General features: G+C 33.5%; 1 protein-coding gene across 1 annotated transcript in view; it reads right to left on the bottom strand.

Moving 5' to 3' along the window:
- LOC117173709 (nephrin-like) overlaps positions 1-19,535 on the bottom strand; it is a 133,679-nt gene that overhangs the window by 9,356 nt on the left and 104,788 nt on the right. Inside the window, exons 9-10 of the mRNA XM_033362350.1 lie at positions 6,077-6,349; positions 2,599-2,844 (exon numbers count right to left, since the gene is read on the bottom strand). Coding sequence (XP_033218241.1) covers positions 2,599-2,844; positions 6,077-6,349 — 519 coding nt within the window. The remainder of the gene's footprint in view (positions 1-2,598; positions 2,845-6,076; positions 6,350-19,535) is intronic.

The raw sequence follows: 19,535 nt of genomic DNA on the forward strand, positions 1-19,535 counted from the left end.
AACCACGTTCATAGAAGGCCTCGAATATTCAGACACAATTTCCACTTCTCTTCTATTACACTTGCCACTGAAGCCACTCGTAACCTCAAACTTGGGGAATCTTATCATATGCTAATATGGTGCCGAGTGTTCATGAAGTATTTCGTTCTAACCAATCAGAGTCGCCGTTACAACAGAAAGACCTAGAAACTAGACCTTATTACGAACAAAGTATATGATTAGCTAACCAGAGGTTGAAAATGCTTGGTAGAATACATCGCTGGTTAACGCTGATTTAAGCATTGATTAAAAAATAAGCATGATTAGTTAATCATAGATTTAATCAGAGTCGGTGAAATTGGCCCTAAATGTGTTTGATTTTCGCTAATTTATTATGCAGTTGCTAAATATTGTAACTGGAAATAACAATCTCGAAATTAAATCGCATAAATTTATTGAAATTACAAGCTCGAGCCAAAATTTGACATTCCTAAGTAGTTCATTGAGGATATCAAAATATTAAATTTGGAAACATGAAATGTTACCGAATTACCGGGACGTATATCACTAGTTACAGTTAATGATTGATGTTATGAATACTTTATATAAAAATTGATTACATTATTTTAAAGAAGATGCACTTCAGGTGATAGAAACGTGCTGCGTAACTCATGATGTACGCTATGATAGTTCAAGTTTGAACGGAAACTCTTGCAAGAAACTTTTGAAGGAACTTGATTTACAGTGTTCAAAAAGTCATCATTTTAAATGCTTGAAATATGTACCGTTATTTGAAGAATTTAGAAACCTCGCCCGAGCCTGCGTTGCGTTCTAAAGAGCTAGATTACGATTTATATACCAATAACACTCAAAGTTTATGCATTTTTTCCTTGCACCCGTTTCTTGTGACATCATGCAAATTGGTCTTGGCTTCTACATCTTACACACGTCAATTGAGTATATTAATGTTTACTTTAAACCTATTTGAAAGAGGAATAAGGAAGATAAAAATCCAATTGGACACGGTCCGGAGTTGATATTTTTTTCCAGACGAATTTCGAACTTAACCAGACACATTTCTGACCATTTTTTTGTACAATTTTTGGATTAAGTCGGATATGTTCAGAACTAAATTCGTTAATTGGAGTGATTACAGATAAGTTCGGTCCAATTACGGAGTCCAAAACTTATCTGCAATTTTTAGCAAAATGATCTAATATCCCTCGATATGAATGAAGAGAAGATCACATAGACGTACGTATTCTCGAGTTTTTCTTTGCAAGTAAACATCTTGAGCATACACAGATTTCAAGATTTTTTAAAATGATGGGTATATGATTCGAAATTCTAAGGTAAGTGGAGAAAAGTGGTTGAAACTTATCGTATTAATGTTTAAAGTTCTTTTCAGAAGTTTTATGTAATAAATATTTCCCGCAGACTGTTACTATAAATCTTGTACTAGAATCATTTTTTAATCACTTTTTAAAGAACATATTATTTGGAAAATCTGTTTATAAGTTATTTGGCAAATAAGGTCACCAAAGAAATTATGAGAAATAGATTTGGAAAAAGACAGCATCTAATGATAATTTTTTTCTAATATTCTCGTTTGCACGATTTTAAGAACAATTACTTTTTGCATTAAAGAATTACGTAGCAGAATCATTACTTGATTATAATATTGGAATTAAACATTTTTGCATTGAATCAAATATTTTTGTTCTTGAAAAATCCATTTCGAGATACATAATTTGAAGTCTCCTTTGATTTACATAGTGCTTTATAAGATAATAATTTTTTATTTTATCAAGATCTGAAAAATATGCGTAAAAGAAACAAATTAAAGCAGATCTTAAAAAAGAATTTGCTAAATCGCACAAAGCTCTGATTCCATAATCCGGAAAGTATAAAAAAAATTTAAAAGCTTCTATGTATCAAGATTAAACCATCTCATTAAATCTTGATTTTACATAGTTTTTCAAAAATATAATAAAAAACTATAAAACATATGAAACATTACACATATAGAACAATGTTAGTAGTGTGTTAATTTGTTTTATTTGATAAAACTTATATTTTATTCTTACTTCACACAATACGGACACAATCAATCTCACTTCATGCGATTCATAGAGAATGGTTGATTCTGAACTAGCATTTTTGCCACGTTCGCTTCGCTCGCTTGTCAAATGAATACTCGTTCACAATCCACCATTTTCCTCACTCGTAGCACAGTATACTATCGTTTGTCTCATCAGATTTGTGAGTTCATTCTTGAAAATACGGAGAATTAGGTACAAATAAAACACTCATGAACTTCACGCTTCTGAATATATTTTTTTAACTCATTTACTAAATGTTGATGAAAGAGGTGTTATCCGCAAAGTAAAATCGTTTGGAAATTTTCGAGGACAAATTCTAAGTCAGTCATGTGGATATTGGATTTATCATATAGGGAGTGAAATTTCAAAGTTTTATGCTCTCAAGTGGGATGAATTTTCCAAAAAATTAGAGGTGAAAAGTGGGAAAGTTACGTAATCACCCTCCTGAAAGTCCTGTTAAACTCACATTTTTCACGTTAAGTAAATTTTATGTATATAAGAGTTATTATCTGCTTACCAGAAAGATGATTCGTTATAACTGTCGTGGGAATGAGATCTGGATTTCCCTCATCCTCTTCACTCTTCCCTACAAAGTTCATCATAGCCGCAGGTTGCTTTGGAGATTTTGGCTTCGATGGTGTCGTCGCATGTCGCCTCCATAGTGCCATCAACACTCCAATCACAATTAATCCTAGTCCCGTGGCAGTTCCACCCAAACCAATTAAAAAGGGTGATATATCGATCGAAAATTCAGTAGAACTGCCTGAAATTAAAAAAATCTAATATTACGTAGTTCACAATTTTAGAGTCTGACAAGTTTTAATACCATGGTCCCAGACCTCTAGTAACGGTGTGAATCAACTTGGATACCTCCTGTCACTTGACCACATGACGCGATTCTTATCATATACACTTATGTATTGTACCCACATATTGGAAAATTTCACCGTACGGCAAGAGGGAAGGAGATACCCGAGTAAACATGCTTCGTCTTGAGTTCGACTTGGTTATGTCTTGAGTTTGTATCCAAGACATCGATGCCTGGCTGCGTCTCAAAACTGAGTCAAAGAGACAAAGATTGGCTTTTATGACTGTTATAAATAACCTTCTTGTTAGGGCAGGTATACGCTCGAAGTTATAAACCGCACGTGTTAGAGTCATAAAAATATGACTCGAGAGATAAATTTATGCTTTCAAGGCATAAAAACTTGTTTCCAAGACATACATTGAAGTATGGTTCCGTTTTAAAAACTGAAGACATGCTCAAGTCGAACTTTTCGAATTCAGCAGGTCTTGATTGGGGGCAATTCAAGTCGAACTGAAGTCGAAGCATTTTTATTCGGGTATACCTGATTTTCTTTCTGGACCGTTGCTCTAAGATTGCAAACCAGCCAATCTTATCCATTATTTTACATTTTAAGCCTACGCCTAGCGTTTGATATGCTGGATACTAGGCGCAAGGCTTAGGGCCCGTTATCAGAATGTGTACTCGATTCTGAATTTTTAGGCCGCACAGTTGAATATTTTGGTATACATTTTTCGATACATCATATGCATAATCATATCTCGGAGAAAGTAGAGCAGGCACCCCGGTGCGAGTCGAATTATCCGGAACGAATGACCTGGGCATTGTTATGAGATTACGGCTGGTTAGAAAAACTGACATTATCAAAGCATTGATTCATTTAATTTTAACTAGAAAAATGAATTTATTTATATAATTACAATATAGTGAAAGAAAGATTGATAAAAGTCGGTTAATATCTGCAGTAAGAATGGAAATATTTAGAAAATAAATTATATCTTTGTATAGACACTATTGTGCTCTATTTTTATTATTAAACCAAATATATACATTTCACCAAAAACACACTAAAAACCCTGGTGTCAATTTTGTTGCAGGTAATTTCAAGATGGTGTTCTATCTTTCTCGTTGTTGGGGTACGAAACTCGTCGATTGTTTTTTCTGCAAAACTGTACAAATAATTGACAGTAGGTAACGTTTCGTACCCCAAATCCGAGGGAAACGATACCTTGTGAAGTGGTGCCATTCACACTATCAAGACTAATTTTTGTTGCAGGTATTTGGTAACCTGAAATTGGCGTTAGATTAACACTTTCTTCTTACAGTGAATCCGGCTCTGTTTGCTTTAAATATGGTTATGCAGATGACGTATACAAAAAATGAGACCAAAATATTTAAACGAGCGGCCTCGAAATTCCGAACCAATTACACATTCTGATAAAGGAGCTTAATTGTAAATGTGGCAAGAAGCGTGAACTTACGGTGTAATTCCACTCAAGGTAACCATTCTCTCCAGTTTTTTAAGAAGACAAAGTTCCACGTACAACAGTGGGGTGCCCATGCCGTAACAAATTTCGAATCCACAGTCTCTACTCTTATCGTGAAAAGTTAAGAAAGTTCGTTAGGATTCGAAATTTTTTCACGGTACAGAAATCCTATTTCAGAAGGTGAACCGTCATTACCCTAATGTCTAATAGCACGGAACGTTCCCCGAACGTGTAAAGTGTCTTACGCTTAGAAACATTCAAGTGGAACGTTCTACTGGGACCTGAGTGGAAACGTCCGTTATTTTTAATGTTAAAAAAATTATGTAGTAAACCGTAAGAGATAGGTAAAAACATATGTAATTTTTTTAGTCTTAAATACACCGCATATATTACACCACAATATGACGTTCATATCATAAACCGACATTAATTTTGACTTATCGCTGAAGGCAGTGCGATATTAATTAATAATAATAACAATAACGATAATTTCTGTTGGAAATGTTCCCAATCGGTGGATATTTTGCACGTTCCGGGAGCGTTCGCCCTGGCTCACAGAAAAAACAAAAGATAAAGTTTACATCGATTTCAGGTGAAAGATAAACCGCAACAAAACTTAGCCTTGCCGGATAAATTTTACATGAATCGGATATAATTTCCAATTTTTAACCTTGCCTGGATAACATTGTGCGCGTAAATCATTTAGTTTATCCAACAATATTTGCAAGAATGACCGTTGAAATTCGATCCTCCGTGCGTCACATCGCGTTCCACGTTACACAATTTTGCGCAATTCATAGCTGTTTAATTAATGAATTATATATGATATAACAAATCAGTTAGAACAATTATAACAAAAATCTCAAAACACAATCCTAGTTCTGAGAGTTCAAATATTGATTCCATAGAATTAATCTCTTAAGGAAATCCTAGACTTGCAAATTATTCATATGGAAGACTGACAACATATTCGCAATCAGCGGTCCTAAAAACCACAGAATAGAAATATCGGCAGGGATACAAATGAAAATCAGTAAATGAGTCGATTGAATATATACATTGTATCAAAATATACGAGATTGTTTAATCATTAACAAAGATTAGCTTTTATGACAGTCAGAATGACCCTTTTTGTCGAATCATTTTTATTCGGGCAACTGTCATAGAAGTTGAGCTATTAAAAAAATTCGTACTTTATAAAATCCATCAATAAAACTCCAGTTTGACAGACTTTTGTTTAATGCCTCTTTTAAGTAGACCGTGAATTCTAATGCATATATACTAGTCTAATTTATTTCTGAGAAGATATATCAGTAAGATCAAATTTTTTTCGTGTTCTTCTGTTGCTGATTCTACATGTTATACCGAAATTTGTCTACTTTAGCGTCACGCACTAGACCAGATCAGAATTATTCTTCTAACCTGGGTGAAACTTTCGTCAAAATATGTTTAATTTTTAACCATTACGAGTCTTACCTACAACTAATTTTAACTTTTGTTTTTTCTGTGCTATATTTTAGGGTTTGTTTCGATGCGCTAAAATCGAGTTTATTATGAAAGTGTGATGAAAAAATAATCAATGGACACTTTTTCACTTTTTTACTTCTTGGAGAATATATATAGTCAGGGTAGAGTAGCCGACACTTCAAGTCCAAGAAAAAGATTTCGACCGCATATTTACTATTTAATTGTGAAATACCTACCTGTGAATTTAGCCATTCCCTTAAAGGAATTATCATCTATGATTACAGGCTCACTGTATCCCTTTCCGTTTACAGCATATATGGCGATCGTTGCTGGCTTATGAATTCCCAAGTCAAGTTCCCAATACGGATTATCCGACTCCCATTGCTGACTGCCCGATACTGCAACGAATTTTTGTGGCAGACCACCGTTAAATCCTTCTATGCAGGATATTCGTATCGATGATCTGCTGTGATTGTATGCAGAGCAATTCTGCAGTGGAAAAGGCCTGTCTGTGGATAATTTTCTCTATCAGCACATTGATTGTATAAAATTCGATCGCCTCAAAAGAAGGGATAGTTTCGTGACATTTTTGTTTTTGCTATACCGTACAGACAATGTGAATAGCATTTTTCTTTTGATAAATACCTATTAAACTCAAATTAATATCAACTTAATTTGAAAGACCTAAGTGTTCCTTCAAAATAGGAAATTGATATATGGTAGAATGTCGATATTTTGAAACTGGTTTAAAAGAAATATCGCTGGCAGTGAAATAAGGAAAATAAACAAATTTAGGTTTTTGGAAATAATGATTGCGTAAAACAATGATGAAGTAAAAATACTATTTCTACGTGCGAGAGTTTACGTCAAGTATAAGTTAGTTTAATTATTTAGTTAATTAACATCTAGGTAATATAGTGTCTTAATAAAATCGATTCTTGATTGGATGAACAAGTCAATGGCATATAATATTATTTGGCTACCTACGCTTCCCTGCGTAATAATTTTGAGGGAACATTTTCAGTCATTTCAAAATTACCAACTTTACGAAAATGTATCATTACTGAGAAGATTTTAAGGATTGTTTTTATTATTATCTTTGAAAAGCTTATCTTAAAAACTATAATTCCTTCACAGAATTTTTTTTATTTAATATGTGTATAATATTTAATTATTGAAAACGCTTTTAAACAGGTTCTCCGATTTTTTTTGTGAAGGGAGTTAACATTTGCATTATTTTTTAAATATTCTGTTTAGTTATTTATTTAATAAAATCTCAAATCGTAGATAATTATGCTGTGAAAATTACTGTTAAACTTTTAATTAAGTATATTGGAACTTTATTTGCGAGACGATAAGCGAACTTTTCAATATAGCCAGACGGAAGATTACACATAATGAAACAAATTATATATAATTTTCATTTTTTATGCATTAATATGTATAAAAAAAATTTGACATAGCTTTTTCCACTATGTATATTTGGGATCATTTTCAAACTACGTAACGGGTTTTTCTTTTCTTAAAATAAAGATGAGAATATAATTTCCATGAAGTGAACAGTGATGCAGCGATATGGAAAAAAGAAAAACGCGTTACGTAGTTTATGAATAATCCCTATGTATGTTTGTGGAGTTAAATTTTGCATTTATAATTTGGACACAGTACCCCATATCTAAAAGTCTTCAGGCTTTGTAAACATATGCATTTCGGACGATCATTTCAAATATCAAATTTTGATTGTTTTACAAACCCAGTTTGAACCAATTGTGTTTTGATAATGTTTTAGCACATTTGAGATGGAAGCTTCTAATGTGTCCCCTAAGGGTTTACATTTTTCTTACACCTTCTCTATTCCTTTACACACCCTCCACACACTTACTTGGTGGTGGAAGGGGGACCTACAGTTTAAGGTGGGTTCCGAACCACCAAGAGCAACAGCCTTAAGTACTTAGAGAAAACCTTTTTCTCTAGAGGTACCGGTCCCACGACTCTCCGGAGATGAACAACTCCCTTGCTAGGCTAGTGTTCACCGCATGGGCCACCGAGACTCTTCCAGTTTTAGCACATTTTGATCCTGCTTCTTTTTTTCAAAATAAAACTTTTTTCTCCTGTTTACGACTATTCATCTTCACGCTCCACCCCTTCCCACTCAGATTTCAGAAATTTCAGAGAACACTAACAATTTGCCCATTCTTGCGAATAGCTCCAAGAGCATAATTTACTTTTAGGCCCCTCCTAGCCCTAACACCGAACATTATATTGTGATTGGAAACATTTTTAAACATTCTATTTGACTTGCTAACTGGGCCTAAATCTCGAAGTGCACAGATTGTATGCTACAAACGGTTCACGTGACAAGTTCGAATTTTCTAGCTGTGTCGGGTTCTCGAATTGTTTTGAGAATTTGAAGATTTCGAGAACCGAAATAGTCGAAATTTTCGGGTTTTAAAGGTTTCGAGTATTAAAATTACTTCAATTTCTCGTAAGCTTCGTAAACGAATTTCAAGGAGTTGGAGAGATTTCAAGAGATTCAAGGAGTACATGGAATGCAAGGAACTCTAGGAATTCACGAAATTCAAGAAATTTCCGGAATTAAAGGAATTATTAGAAATCAACAAATTCAAGGAATTGAATGAAATTCGCTGAATTCAAGGTATTTTCGGAATTTAAGCGATTCATGGAATTCACAGAGTTCAAGGAATTGAATAAATTAAAAAAATTCATGAACTAAATTCCCACTGTTTGCCAATAGATGGCTTCAGCAGTAAGTGCTGGTCGATTTTGACATTTAAAACGTCATGAACCAAGCTTAGGCATTTGGTAAAAAAAAACCGTGTTGACACATTAGTGATTTTGTTTTGGCGTCATAAACTTTTGTTTGTGTTAAAATGTCTGATTTTGTGCCAAATAATCGTCATTTGCGGGAAGTGTTAATGCGTGAATATTTGGTGAGTCCGACGCCGTAGAAGCATGACTGGGCAGTCCCCTTGACTTTTTTCTCTTTGCGTTGCTGTAATGAATCCATTTTTCATCACCCGTCACGATGGGATGAAGAAAACCCGTCTTTTTTGCCGCTGAAGCAGTTTTTCACAGGCGAAAAACGACGCTCAAATAGCACAAATCATAAGGAACTGAAATTCCTTGTTTTCTAATCATTCTCAACGCATGCAATCGCTTGAAAATGGCTTGGCGTGTAACTATTAATGCTGCAGCAAGATATTCTTGCGTTTGTTACGGATCCTCCTTGAGCAATGCCTCTAATTCAGCGTCTTTGAAGGTTTTTGGCATTTTTTCATGCGGGCGGTCGTCAACATTGCAATCATCGTCTTTAAAGCGACGGAACCAGTCACGGCACGTTGTTTAACTCAGAGCAGCATATCCGCAAACTTTTTGGTGCTCTCGATCCGCTTCAGCTGCCGTTTTCTTTGAATGAAAGAAGAAATTCAACGCTTCCCGAAAATAACGATTATTTGGCACAAAAGCAAACATTTTCACATAACCCAAAGTAAATGACGCCAAAATAAAATCACTAATGTGTGAACACGGTTTTTTTTACCATATGTCTAAGCTTGGTTCATGCCGTTTTGAATGTCAAAATCGACCAGCACTTACTGTTAGAGCCATCTGTTGGCAAACAGCGGGAACTTAGTTGCGCACCTAATAAATTCAGTAAAATTCTTGAATTAGGTGAATTCCTTGAATTTTCGTGCATCTCTTGAAATTTATGTTTTCTTGAATTCAGTGAATACCATGAATTCCTTGAATTGTGATCGTTCTTTGCATTCCGAGAATTCCTTGAATTCTGCGCATTCCTTAAGCTCCGTGCATTTATTGAATTCCGTGAATTCCTTGAATTCTTCGAAAAGCGTGAATTCTTTGAATTCCTTTAACTCTTCGAATTCCCTTAACTCTTTGATTTTTGTCCATTTTTTGAATTCCGTGAATTCTTTTAATTTCGTAAATACTTTGAATTCCTTGAATTTCGCAATTCCGTGAATCTCTTATATTCCGTAAATCATTTGAAATCCGAGAATAGTTGATTCGTTTTAAGCACATTACACATCAATAAATATTAATAAGCAATTCATGCAGTCAGAAAATAAATCTTGAACTATTGAAAGCTAATATGGTGTTACTAACTGGGATCTTCACTTTATTCCATCTGTGCACGTGAACCGTTTGTATGGTAACTAGATTTGTAAGTCGACATTTAGATTCCATAGATGGGCTTGTGAGCAGTTGATCCATGCACAGTTGTAACCTACCCTTTTTTGTGATATCAAAATTAAAATTTTTGATTTTACAACAAAATTTGACGTCTTATGATACTCTTGTAGAGTTTTTCAGAAAGAAAAGTTTATCTTCTCTTTACTTTTTTCATATCGTGCATTTTTTGGCTTCAAATATTACTTTTCGTTTGTTTTTTTGAATTTTCAAAATGCTGTAACTTTGATAAATATTATTCTTTAGAAAAAAGTCGAACAAGTCCTTACAATTCAGACCTTTAAACATACATAATTCCGTAAATATAGTTTTTTTTTCTGACTTAAGTGGCCTAAAAACGAGGATATTTTATGAAAACCGACTTATGTCTACTTTTACATAAAACTAATACCTTCTCTTCGGTATGAAAATGTAAAAATTCCATTTTTTGTTTATTTTGTACTGTTATTCTAGACGAATTGAACATACAGTACGCGCCTTGTAGAAACATGATAACCAAAAATTTTTTTAATCTTTTTAATTGCAAAATTTGAGTTTTTGGTTTTTTTCTTCAATTAAATTTCAAAAGCTGTTACGATCATCCTGCAGGGCTTCCAAAAAGCAAAATTTTTCTTCTCCATACTTTTTTTTATATCGTGTGTTTTTCGGGTTAACATTCTTCTCGACATTCTCATTTTCACTTGTTACTTTGAATTTTGAAAATTTTATAACTTTGGTAATTTTCTTTTAAGCAGAAAGAGTCGCAAAGGTAAAGTGTTGGACTTTTTGATTGCTGCAAATAGCGGTACATAAAATTGTTAAGCTTAAAAAAATGATGCCAAAAAGTTTAAAAATGCTCTAACCTTGTGAATTTTTATTCGAAGTACCTGGCTAAGAAACTTGTCGTTTTCTTTCAAGTCTTAAAAAAGTGTGACAAAGCTCAATACAATCTGATAAATGTTTTGGAAGTTACCACGCCTACGCAGATAGACTACAGACACACACTTTCGTAAACATCGTTTTTTCTGGCTAAGGGGGTCTCAAAATCTAGAGATTTGATCAAAAGCGAATAATTAAAATTTGACATAAAACCAAAATCTTCTCGTTAGAATGAGCATATATAGAGAAAATATAGAATTTATGATTCACCTAATTTCAGTTCTGAGTAAACACTGCAAATAATAAATACAATGGTTCTTCAGGTTAATTCAAAATATTCAGGATATTTCAAACTGAAACATTTTATTCCATCATTTGTTAAGCAAGTTCAAATAAGATTAATATTCACTTTTTGCGAGTTGCATTTAGCGATCTGTCAGTTAGGTCCCTTTACATACGTAAATTTGGAAAAATTCTTATAATAATTATTGAAAGTAATCAAAACAATCATCCAAAATTAATATTAAAGGGTAAATATTTCAAGGAAGACGTTTCTGGTTAAATAAATTGCACTAATAAAATGAAAATAAAAGTTCATATATATGTGGGAAGGATACTTCAAGTGTTCCTGACTAAAATTATTTTTTTTTCAATCGGTTTAAAACTTGGCTGGAATATAGTCCTAGTGGATCTACATTAATCCACTAACCCATAGGTTTATTTATGAACCGCTTGTCAGTATACAGGGGACTGAAGTTTTCACTTTTTCACGCGTTTCTTCACCTTCACATGAGTGTATTAACTTCTTTTATGATGATCCGATTAGACTTTAATTATAGTATTTTGGAAAGCTCTTTTTATATAATTTACAACTATTATAAAGACATATGTTTGAAATTTTTTTTTTTTTTTTTTTTAAACAAAATTTGAATTGATTTTTTGAAAAAAAATTCTAATTCAAAAAATATCTTTCCTATACTCTTTTAAATCATGTAGAATAAGGTGAGTGCCTTAAATTTTTTCTGGTTCAAATTCAGATTTTTTTGCTCGAGGGTACCAAGTTAAACTGCCGCAGCGCTCGGGCACGGATACTGTTAGGTCTAACGTGCACTAAAATTATATTTAACTTTTTTGAGATGATTATCTGTGCATAAATATATAAATTACGTTATACAGGGTGGACACACTTAGGCTAACAAGTATGGAGAACTTGAAGGCTATTCGAATCGCGGTTTTAAAGTTGCATTCGGATGAGCCATTCGGTCAAGTTCGTGCATCTTCGGATTAAGTTTATCATAATTTTCATGGTTGCGTTCGAAACTTTAAATGGATACAAGTGTCAAAAAATATAAGTTATTTTATGTAGTAATTACAAATAATGGAAGTGTTAAACTAATAATGAAGTGAGACATGTGGACTGAGAAGTAAACGTCAATTTTTGACTGTGCCAATAAGATTATAGAATGGCTGCTGAGTGACAAATGCTATGAATTAGGAATGATATTCTGCACTTCTAATGAGCGAAAAATGAATTGTGTTTAACGCTTATTTCTAGCCTGATAAGGTATTTTATAAATAGACAGGATATATGTTTTAAATAAAGTAAATGAAATATTACATGCGAAAACTTTAAATTTAGATTACCTACATTTACTGACAGGGATTAGGGCAGAAAGGTGAATCTGAACATAACCTCGAAGTAATGACAGACCGGCCTGGCATATTAATTATACTTTCGATTTATTATTCGTTATCAAAGAAATGCGTTGTGGTTTGGTATGTTTATTACGAACAGTGGCTTAAGATGATCTCAGGGTACCGCAGCCTACCCGATCCCTCGGTGACCCTTTTCTATTATTCAGCGCTGAACTCGTACTCTAGGAGCTGGGTGTAATCCTATGTGCTATTCTAGGTCCGCAGGATTTTTTATTTAATATCATGTAAAATGTTGTGCTGATTACTAAAAAGTAGAGTGCCCCCCCCCCCCGCCTGAAAAATGACGGAGTTTCGAGACAATCGCGTTTTAATTATTTTTTAATTTTTGCAATAACCCTCTTACAATTTGGAGTTTTTCGAAAGTTTAAATATATGGTCGGCTAGAAAACCGATGTATGAAGAGAAATGTCCTCCACCATTTTTTGATTTAATCAATTGTTAACATAAAAAAAAAACAGTTAAGTTGAAAAGTGAGGGAAAAAAAAATTTGGGATGGTTTATGGGGGCCGCACGCCGCCACCGTAAACTTGTCCTTTATCGCAGCAATAAGGATCCATTACATTTTCACCAAAAGATATAATTTAATAATAACCAAAATACAAATAATAGTAATATGTTTTGAAAGCCATTTTGTTATTTAATTTTTATGACAATTTTTCACCTTTATTACAAGTTCCTGCGATTATTAGAAGTTGATAAAGAGACTTAGTTTATTATTGTTTATAGCATAATGAGTTATTATTTGATTTTAAACTGGCTGACGCTAATTTTTAAATTAAAACTTCCTTTGTCCATGTAAAATTTTTCAGAAGATGTTATTAAAAATGTCTAAATGTACAGCACGTCAAAATGTGTACATTCAGAAATGCTCATTAACTTGTTCAATATAAACATTATAATAAATTTTAAAAATGAAAGTGGAAGTAGACTAAAAAAGAAGTGACTTTTATCTCCAGAAATTTCTTGATAAAATTGCTTCCTACAAAGAAAACCACCTTTATATTCTTGCTCTGAATTTTATTATTTCTTTGATCCATGTTTTTTCGAAATCGATAACTTTTATCAAAAATATTCTCTTGGACAAACATTCCCATCTGTAAGTAGTCCAACTTTTATTTGATGCTTTTTTCTGTGAAATAAAAATTTTAACCAAAACAAGAACAATGTTATTTTTTCTCACTTTTCAACGTAATTGTTTATTTCTAATGTTAGCAATTGATTGAATCAAAAAATGGTGGAGGACATTTCTCTTCCTACATCGGTTTTCTATCCGACCATATATTTAAACTTTCGAAAGACTCTAAATTGTAACAGGGCTATCGCATCAATTGAAAAATAATTAAAACGCGTATATCTCGAAACTGCGGCATTTTTCAGGGGGGGGGCACCCTACTTTTTTGTAATCAGGAAAACATTTTACATGATATTCAATAAAAAAATCCTGTGCACCTAGAACGGCACACAGGATTACACCCAGCTCCTAGAGTATCGGTCTCGAAGCTGAACGGCTCTCAACCGGCGACACAGTGGGTGGAAATGCACTTTTTTCGTTCAACAATGTCCAGAGCTTTCAAGTTTTGTCCGATTTTGAATTTTTTGTTCAAAATTAAAGCTTATTAAATTCTAAAGAGCTTGATGCTCCGAACTTTTGTCGCCTCTATTCTCTTATTAATAATTTTGATATTAAAGTATGGAAAAACTTTAATTTTGTACATAACAATTTTTACGCTCTAATAACTGATCTGGTAAACTTTCTATTGTCTTAAATGAATATTTTAGGGACTCTGGAAAACAAATAATTTGTTCATTATTCCATTTATATATTATAAACAAATTTCATGAACAAATTAGCAAATAGTCTTAGTATCGGTAACAAAAATCATGTAGAAATGATATTTAATAACAAAGCTAATTGGAAAGTTGATACTAACCATTGTTATAAACAATTCTTGTGGCAAAGTATTGAAATTGAATGTTTTACCAAACTTATGAATTTGTTTATCTAATTTGGTTATGAAAATTTGAATTGTTATATTTGATCAAATATTATTAAATATTTATTATTTCGAGGAATAACTGAAGCCATTCTGGTAATTAAAGTAAATTATAATTTGAAAAAATCTTAAATTTCACATATTTTGCCATAAGAATTTTTTATAACAATGGTGCTGCGGTAAATTTCTTAATATTAGAAAGTTTCGAAAAAAATTTATTTAAATTTTTGGCATAAAAAACTGATTTTTACTTTAAAAAAAGTAATTTTCAACCAAAGAAATAAATTTTCAACCAAAAAAAAAAATAATTTTTTACAAAAAAAGGCAAATTATAAAAAAACTATAAAGAAAAGTATGTAAATGGTTAAAAACTTCTGTAAATCTTAAAAAAGAAACCCGCGCGTTTCGTTGATAATTAGGCTCCATACGTGTTTAATTTTGTATAAATATATTTAGAGTAAATAGTATACAAATTTATTTAACTAACGTACATTACTGTGCATTGCAGTTGCCCAAACATTTTAACCCTCTACCGCCCTTAACATTTTTTTGATTTGTTTACTTTGAGTTTTTTAAGAATCTTATGCCTAAGGTGCAGTGTATATTAAAAAAAAAATTCAGCTCATTAGCCTTCTGACTAACATATAAATCGATGCTATAAAAAATGCCATTCATCTTAAAGTAATATTTAGAAAATGCCAAGGCTACCAAACGTTACATATATGTCACTGTGGGCGGTAGAAGGTTAACACGGCAACGCGTCTTCGACTCGACAGCCATGGTAGGGCATAGCAGGGTTCATACAATATATACCATTTAAATGTCCCCTGTAACATAATGCAGAAGCCGCCGGTTGAGAGTCGTCCAGCTTCGAGATCGAGTCCAGCGCTGAACAATAGAAAAGGGTCGCCGAGGGATCAAGCAGGCTGCGGTACACCTAGATCGTCTCAAGCCCGAAAAGTATACAAAGTAATGATTTAAAAAATAATTACTTATTATTCATTTTAAAAAGTAACACATTTCTGAATGTAATAGTTGAGTTCCATGGTTTTTTTAACAAATCGACACTAGCCGAAATACATATAAGGAAATGCAGATGGAATTGGTGCATTTCTGCTAATGCATTTCAATCAACATTATTGAAAAATCGTGATCTTCGGCCTTTATCCCAAGATTGGTGTTTGATCAGCCTACAATTAATTCTGAGTGATTTTCATGGTATAGGTGTATAAAGTTTTTGGGGATTTTTTTTATTTCGGAAAATATTTTCTCTGGACGTGATGTCAAAATTTGGTTTAACCAACTACTGAAATAAATTAGAGACTCGATTAGGATAGGAGTGTATCAGAAATAAATGTAGAAGCGAAATTTTAGGCCGAAATTTTTATTCCAATTTTTTCAGAAATTCATCTCAAAATTTGTTTTGGTTAACAACTGAAATAATTTAGAAACTCTTTGATGTTAGTAGTGGATCAGGAATAAATCTAGAAACGAAATTTTATGCCAGAATTTTAATTCCAATTTTTTTAGAAATGTTGATATTTTTAAGATTTCTATCTCTGGATCTGATTTTCAAATTCGCATTTGATCAGCTCCTAAAATTAATTCAAAGTCATTTTGATAGCATAGGTGTATCAAAAAGATATCTCTAAGCAGTTTGACTTGCCCGAGTTTTAATTAATAGAGTCTTCAGGTATTTCTTTATTTAAAAAATATTTTCTCTGGACATTACCTCAAAATCTGCTTTGATCAATCGATAATAAATAAAGGACAGCATCCAATCAAAAAGATAACATCTGCAATAAAATTTAAAGAATTGTTGTCTTCATTTCTAACAGCATAATTTAAACTGGAACGAGACCACCAACAAATACACGAAAATAACATTTCGAGTAGCTTTGAATTACAATCAGAGATTTTTATTTTCTGATAAGATACCAATAATGCATGAATTTAATTTTTAGACTTGATAAAATAGATAATTATAGAGAAATTTCTAAAAAAATAGGAATAACAATTCCGGGCTAAAATTATGTTTCTAGATTTATTTCCGAAACATTGCTATCCTCAGCGAGTCTCTTATTCATTTCAGTGGTTGATCAAACAAAAATTTTGAAATGACGTCCAGAGAAAATATTTTCTATAATAAAAAAAAATCCCTAAAAACTTTACTAATCGAAATTCGGGCCAATTATATTGATTCGAGATCATTTTTGGATGCACCTATACCATTAAAGTAACTTTGAATTGATTTCAGGGACTGAAAAAATGCCAATTTGAAAATCGGATCCAGAGATAGGGATCTCAAAAATATCAAAATTTCTAAAAAAAATAGGAATTAAAATTCCCGTATAAAATTTTGCTTCTGGATTTATTCCTAAAACACTCCTATCATCAACGAGTGTCTAAATTATTTCAGTGGTTGGTCAAACCAAATTTTGAGATGACGTACAGAGAAAATATTTTTGAAAATAAAAGAATTCCTAAAAACTTTATTCATTAAAGGACCCCGCACTAAATGTATGGGAAAATGGCTTTCCGTGGATTTAGCTGAAACTTTGTAATTTTTAAGGTAATGAGTGCCCGATGAAATATCCGTGAAAAAATCGAAAAAAATGGACAGTTTTAGCGCTAAGCGCTCAACATCAGTGAATAAAACGAATTACAACAGAATTTGGTACAAAAGCGATGCCCACACAGAAATCACGGTTCAGATCGTGGTCTGTCATATTTTCGTCTACTCCGTTGACTCATATAGCACGCTTCTCAAAACGATCAAACGCTAAGCGCATAAAATTTTTACTTGACTAATCGACGACGGTATGTTTGTCTGTCATTTCTTTTGTGAAAGGCCTTTGAAAAAGTGATTTCTTAGTCAAGTTCAAATCTTCTGGGCTTAGCGTTTGCCCATTTTGAGAAGCGCGCTATATAAGTCAACACCGTTGACTCATATTGTCATTGGCTTGGCTAAACATGTTACTGACCACTTTTTGATGCGTGTTTCGTATAAAGACATCGCTTGTGTCGCTAAAGCTACTAGGATTGGTTCTATTCGCTGATCATGGGCGCTAAGCGTTCGGTCCTCTGGCGAAGGGTACACTGTTATTATCGATGTGCGCACTAGTTACTAATGTTACTTCGGATACCGTTTCTGTCTTTAAAACAGTAATTACTCAGTCAAGTTTAAATCTTGGGCGCTAAGCGTTTGATCGTTTCGAGAAGCGCGCAATATAACTCATTAGTTTGGCTAAACATATTACTGACTACTTTCTGATGCGTGATTCTTATAGTGACATCGCTTTTGTCGCAAAAGTTACTAAGATTGGTTTTATTCGCTCATCTTACCTCTTAGCGTTCAACCCTCTTGCGAAGGGTAGAATGTTATTATCTTGAGCTTTTAGCGCCGCATAGCGCTAAAACTGTCCATTGAAATAAATTTCAATTTTTATTTTCAAAAAAAAAAATGTATAACACTTATTTAAAATATATTTTTATGACATTCATAAAGCACATGAAAAAAGCTTTCCAAAACACTTGAATAAAAGTACAATCGGATCATCCTAAAAGAAGTTACACTAACGTGAAAGTCAAGAAACGCGTGAAAAAGTGAAAAGGTCAGGCCCTGTATATAGACAAACCAGTTGATAAAGAACCTATGATTTCGTGGATTAATGTAGGTCCACTAGGGCAATATTCCAGCTAAGGCAAATCAATAAAATGTACAAAAAATATTATATATATATATATAATTAAAAGTTTCTCATAAGGACAACCGCAGGATTTCGCCGGGAGCGGGTGCTAATCTGAAAAATTGCACCCGCTTCCAGCGAAATCACGGTAAAATTTTAGCTACAACCACGTCTCACGACCGTGAGATAGGTGGTTACAGTCTGTAACGAAATCAATACGACGATCTGGCTAAAGTTTCGTGCATCCTGAGAACGCGGAGTGATCCAAGAACTACCGCCTTCTGCATTTTTGCCGCAAGTGTTTTAGCATATTGTTGACATGCAGGGATGCTTTTGAGGCTATTAACGAGTGAAAGCTTGGCACTACAAGAGCGCCGATGATAAGGACAATTTGTTTAACAAAATATTCCGGGTAAAATCTTTGAAACTCCCTCATAAGGTCCTATGCCTGCTTTACTTTTCATTCTCCTTGACTATGATGTTTTTGTCAGCTGGTGCCGAAAATTCGAAAACGAACATGGTTCGCTTCTCGAAGTCAAGAAGAACCATGTCAGGCCTCGAGTGTGCAACAGAAACAATTTTCGAGAATATAAAGTTCCACTATATGCGCCGCTTCCCATTCTCGACAATTGACTCAATTTCCCTAGGAGCGTTTAGAGGAGTGATATTCAGGTTAATGCCGTAAGAGTGACAGAGATGGCAATAAAGCACTCATAGTGCCGCATTGTGCCTTTGCATGTAGGTCGTTTCTGAATGAGTTGGACAACTAGATAGTATGTGAGCTAAATGCTGGAGGTGTGAATGACACCCCCTGCAGCTATCATCGGGAATGTCTTGGTTCAAAATGTGGCGACGGTATGTTAAGGTGGAAATGACACCGTCTTGGCATGCCAAAATGAAACCCTCTCTACCAGACTTCAATCCGAGCTATTTAAGGAAAGCAAACGTTAGCTTACATGACATTTCCTGATCCTCCACATTTCTGCGGAAGATACCGTGCATCCTCTTATCGAGGAGCTGTTTACGAAAGTTTTTCTCTTGTTCTTTCTTAATCCGGGCTTTCAGGAGTGAGTACTCGAGATGGATTAGATTTGATGCATTTTGCTCAACCCTAATACTGTAGTCAAGTCCGAGTGTTTCAGCAGCCTCCTCCGCTGCTTTGTACAGAAATGCTCCTTTGCCTACTTCCTCGTGATTCCTGACCATTTTAA

The sequence above is a fragment of the Belonocnema kinseyi genome, chromosome 5, assembly GCF_010883055.1.
Source record: "Belonocnema kinseyi isolate 2016_QV_RU_SX_M_011 chromosome 5, B_treatae_v1, whole genome shotgun sequence".
In the NCBI taxonomy this organism is placed as follows: Eukaryota; Metazoa; Arthropoda; class Insecta; order Hymenoptera; family Cynipidae; genus Belonocnema; species Belonocnema kinseyi.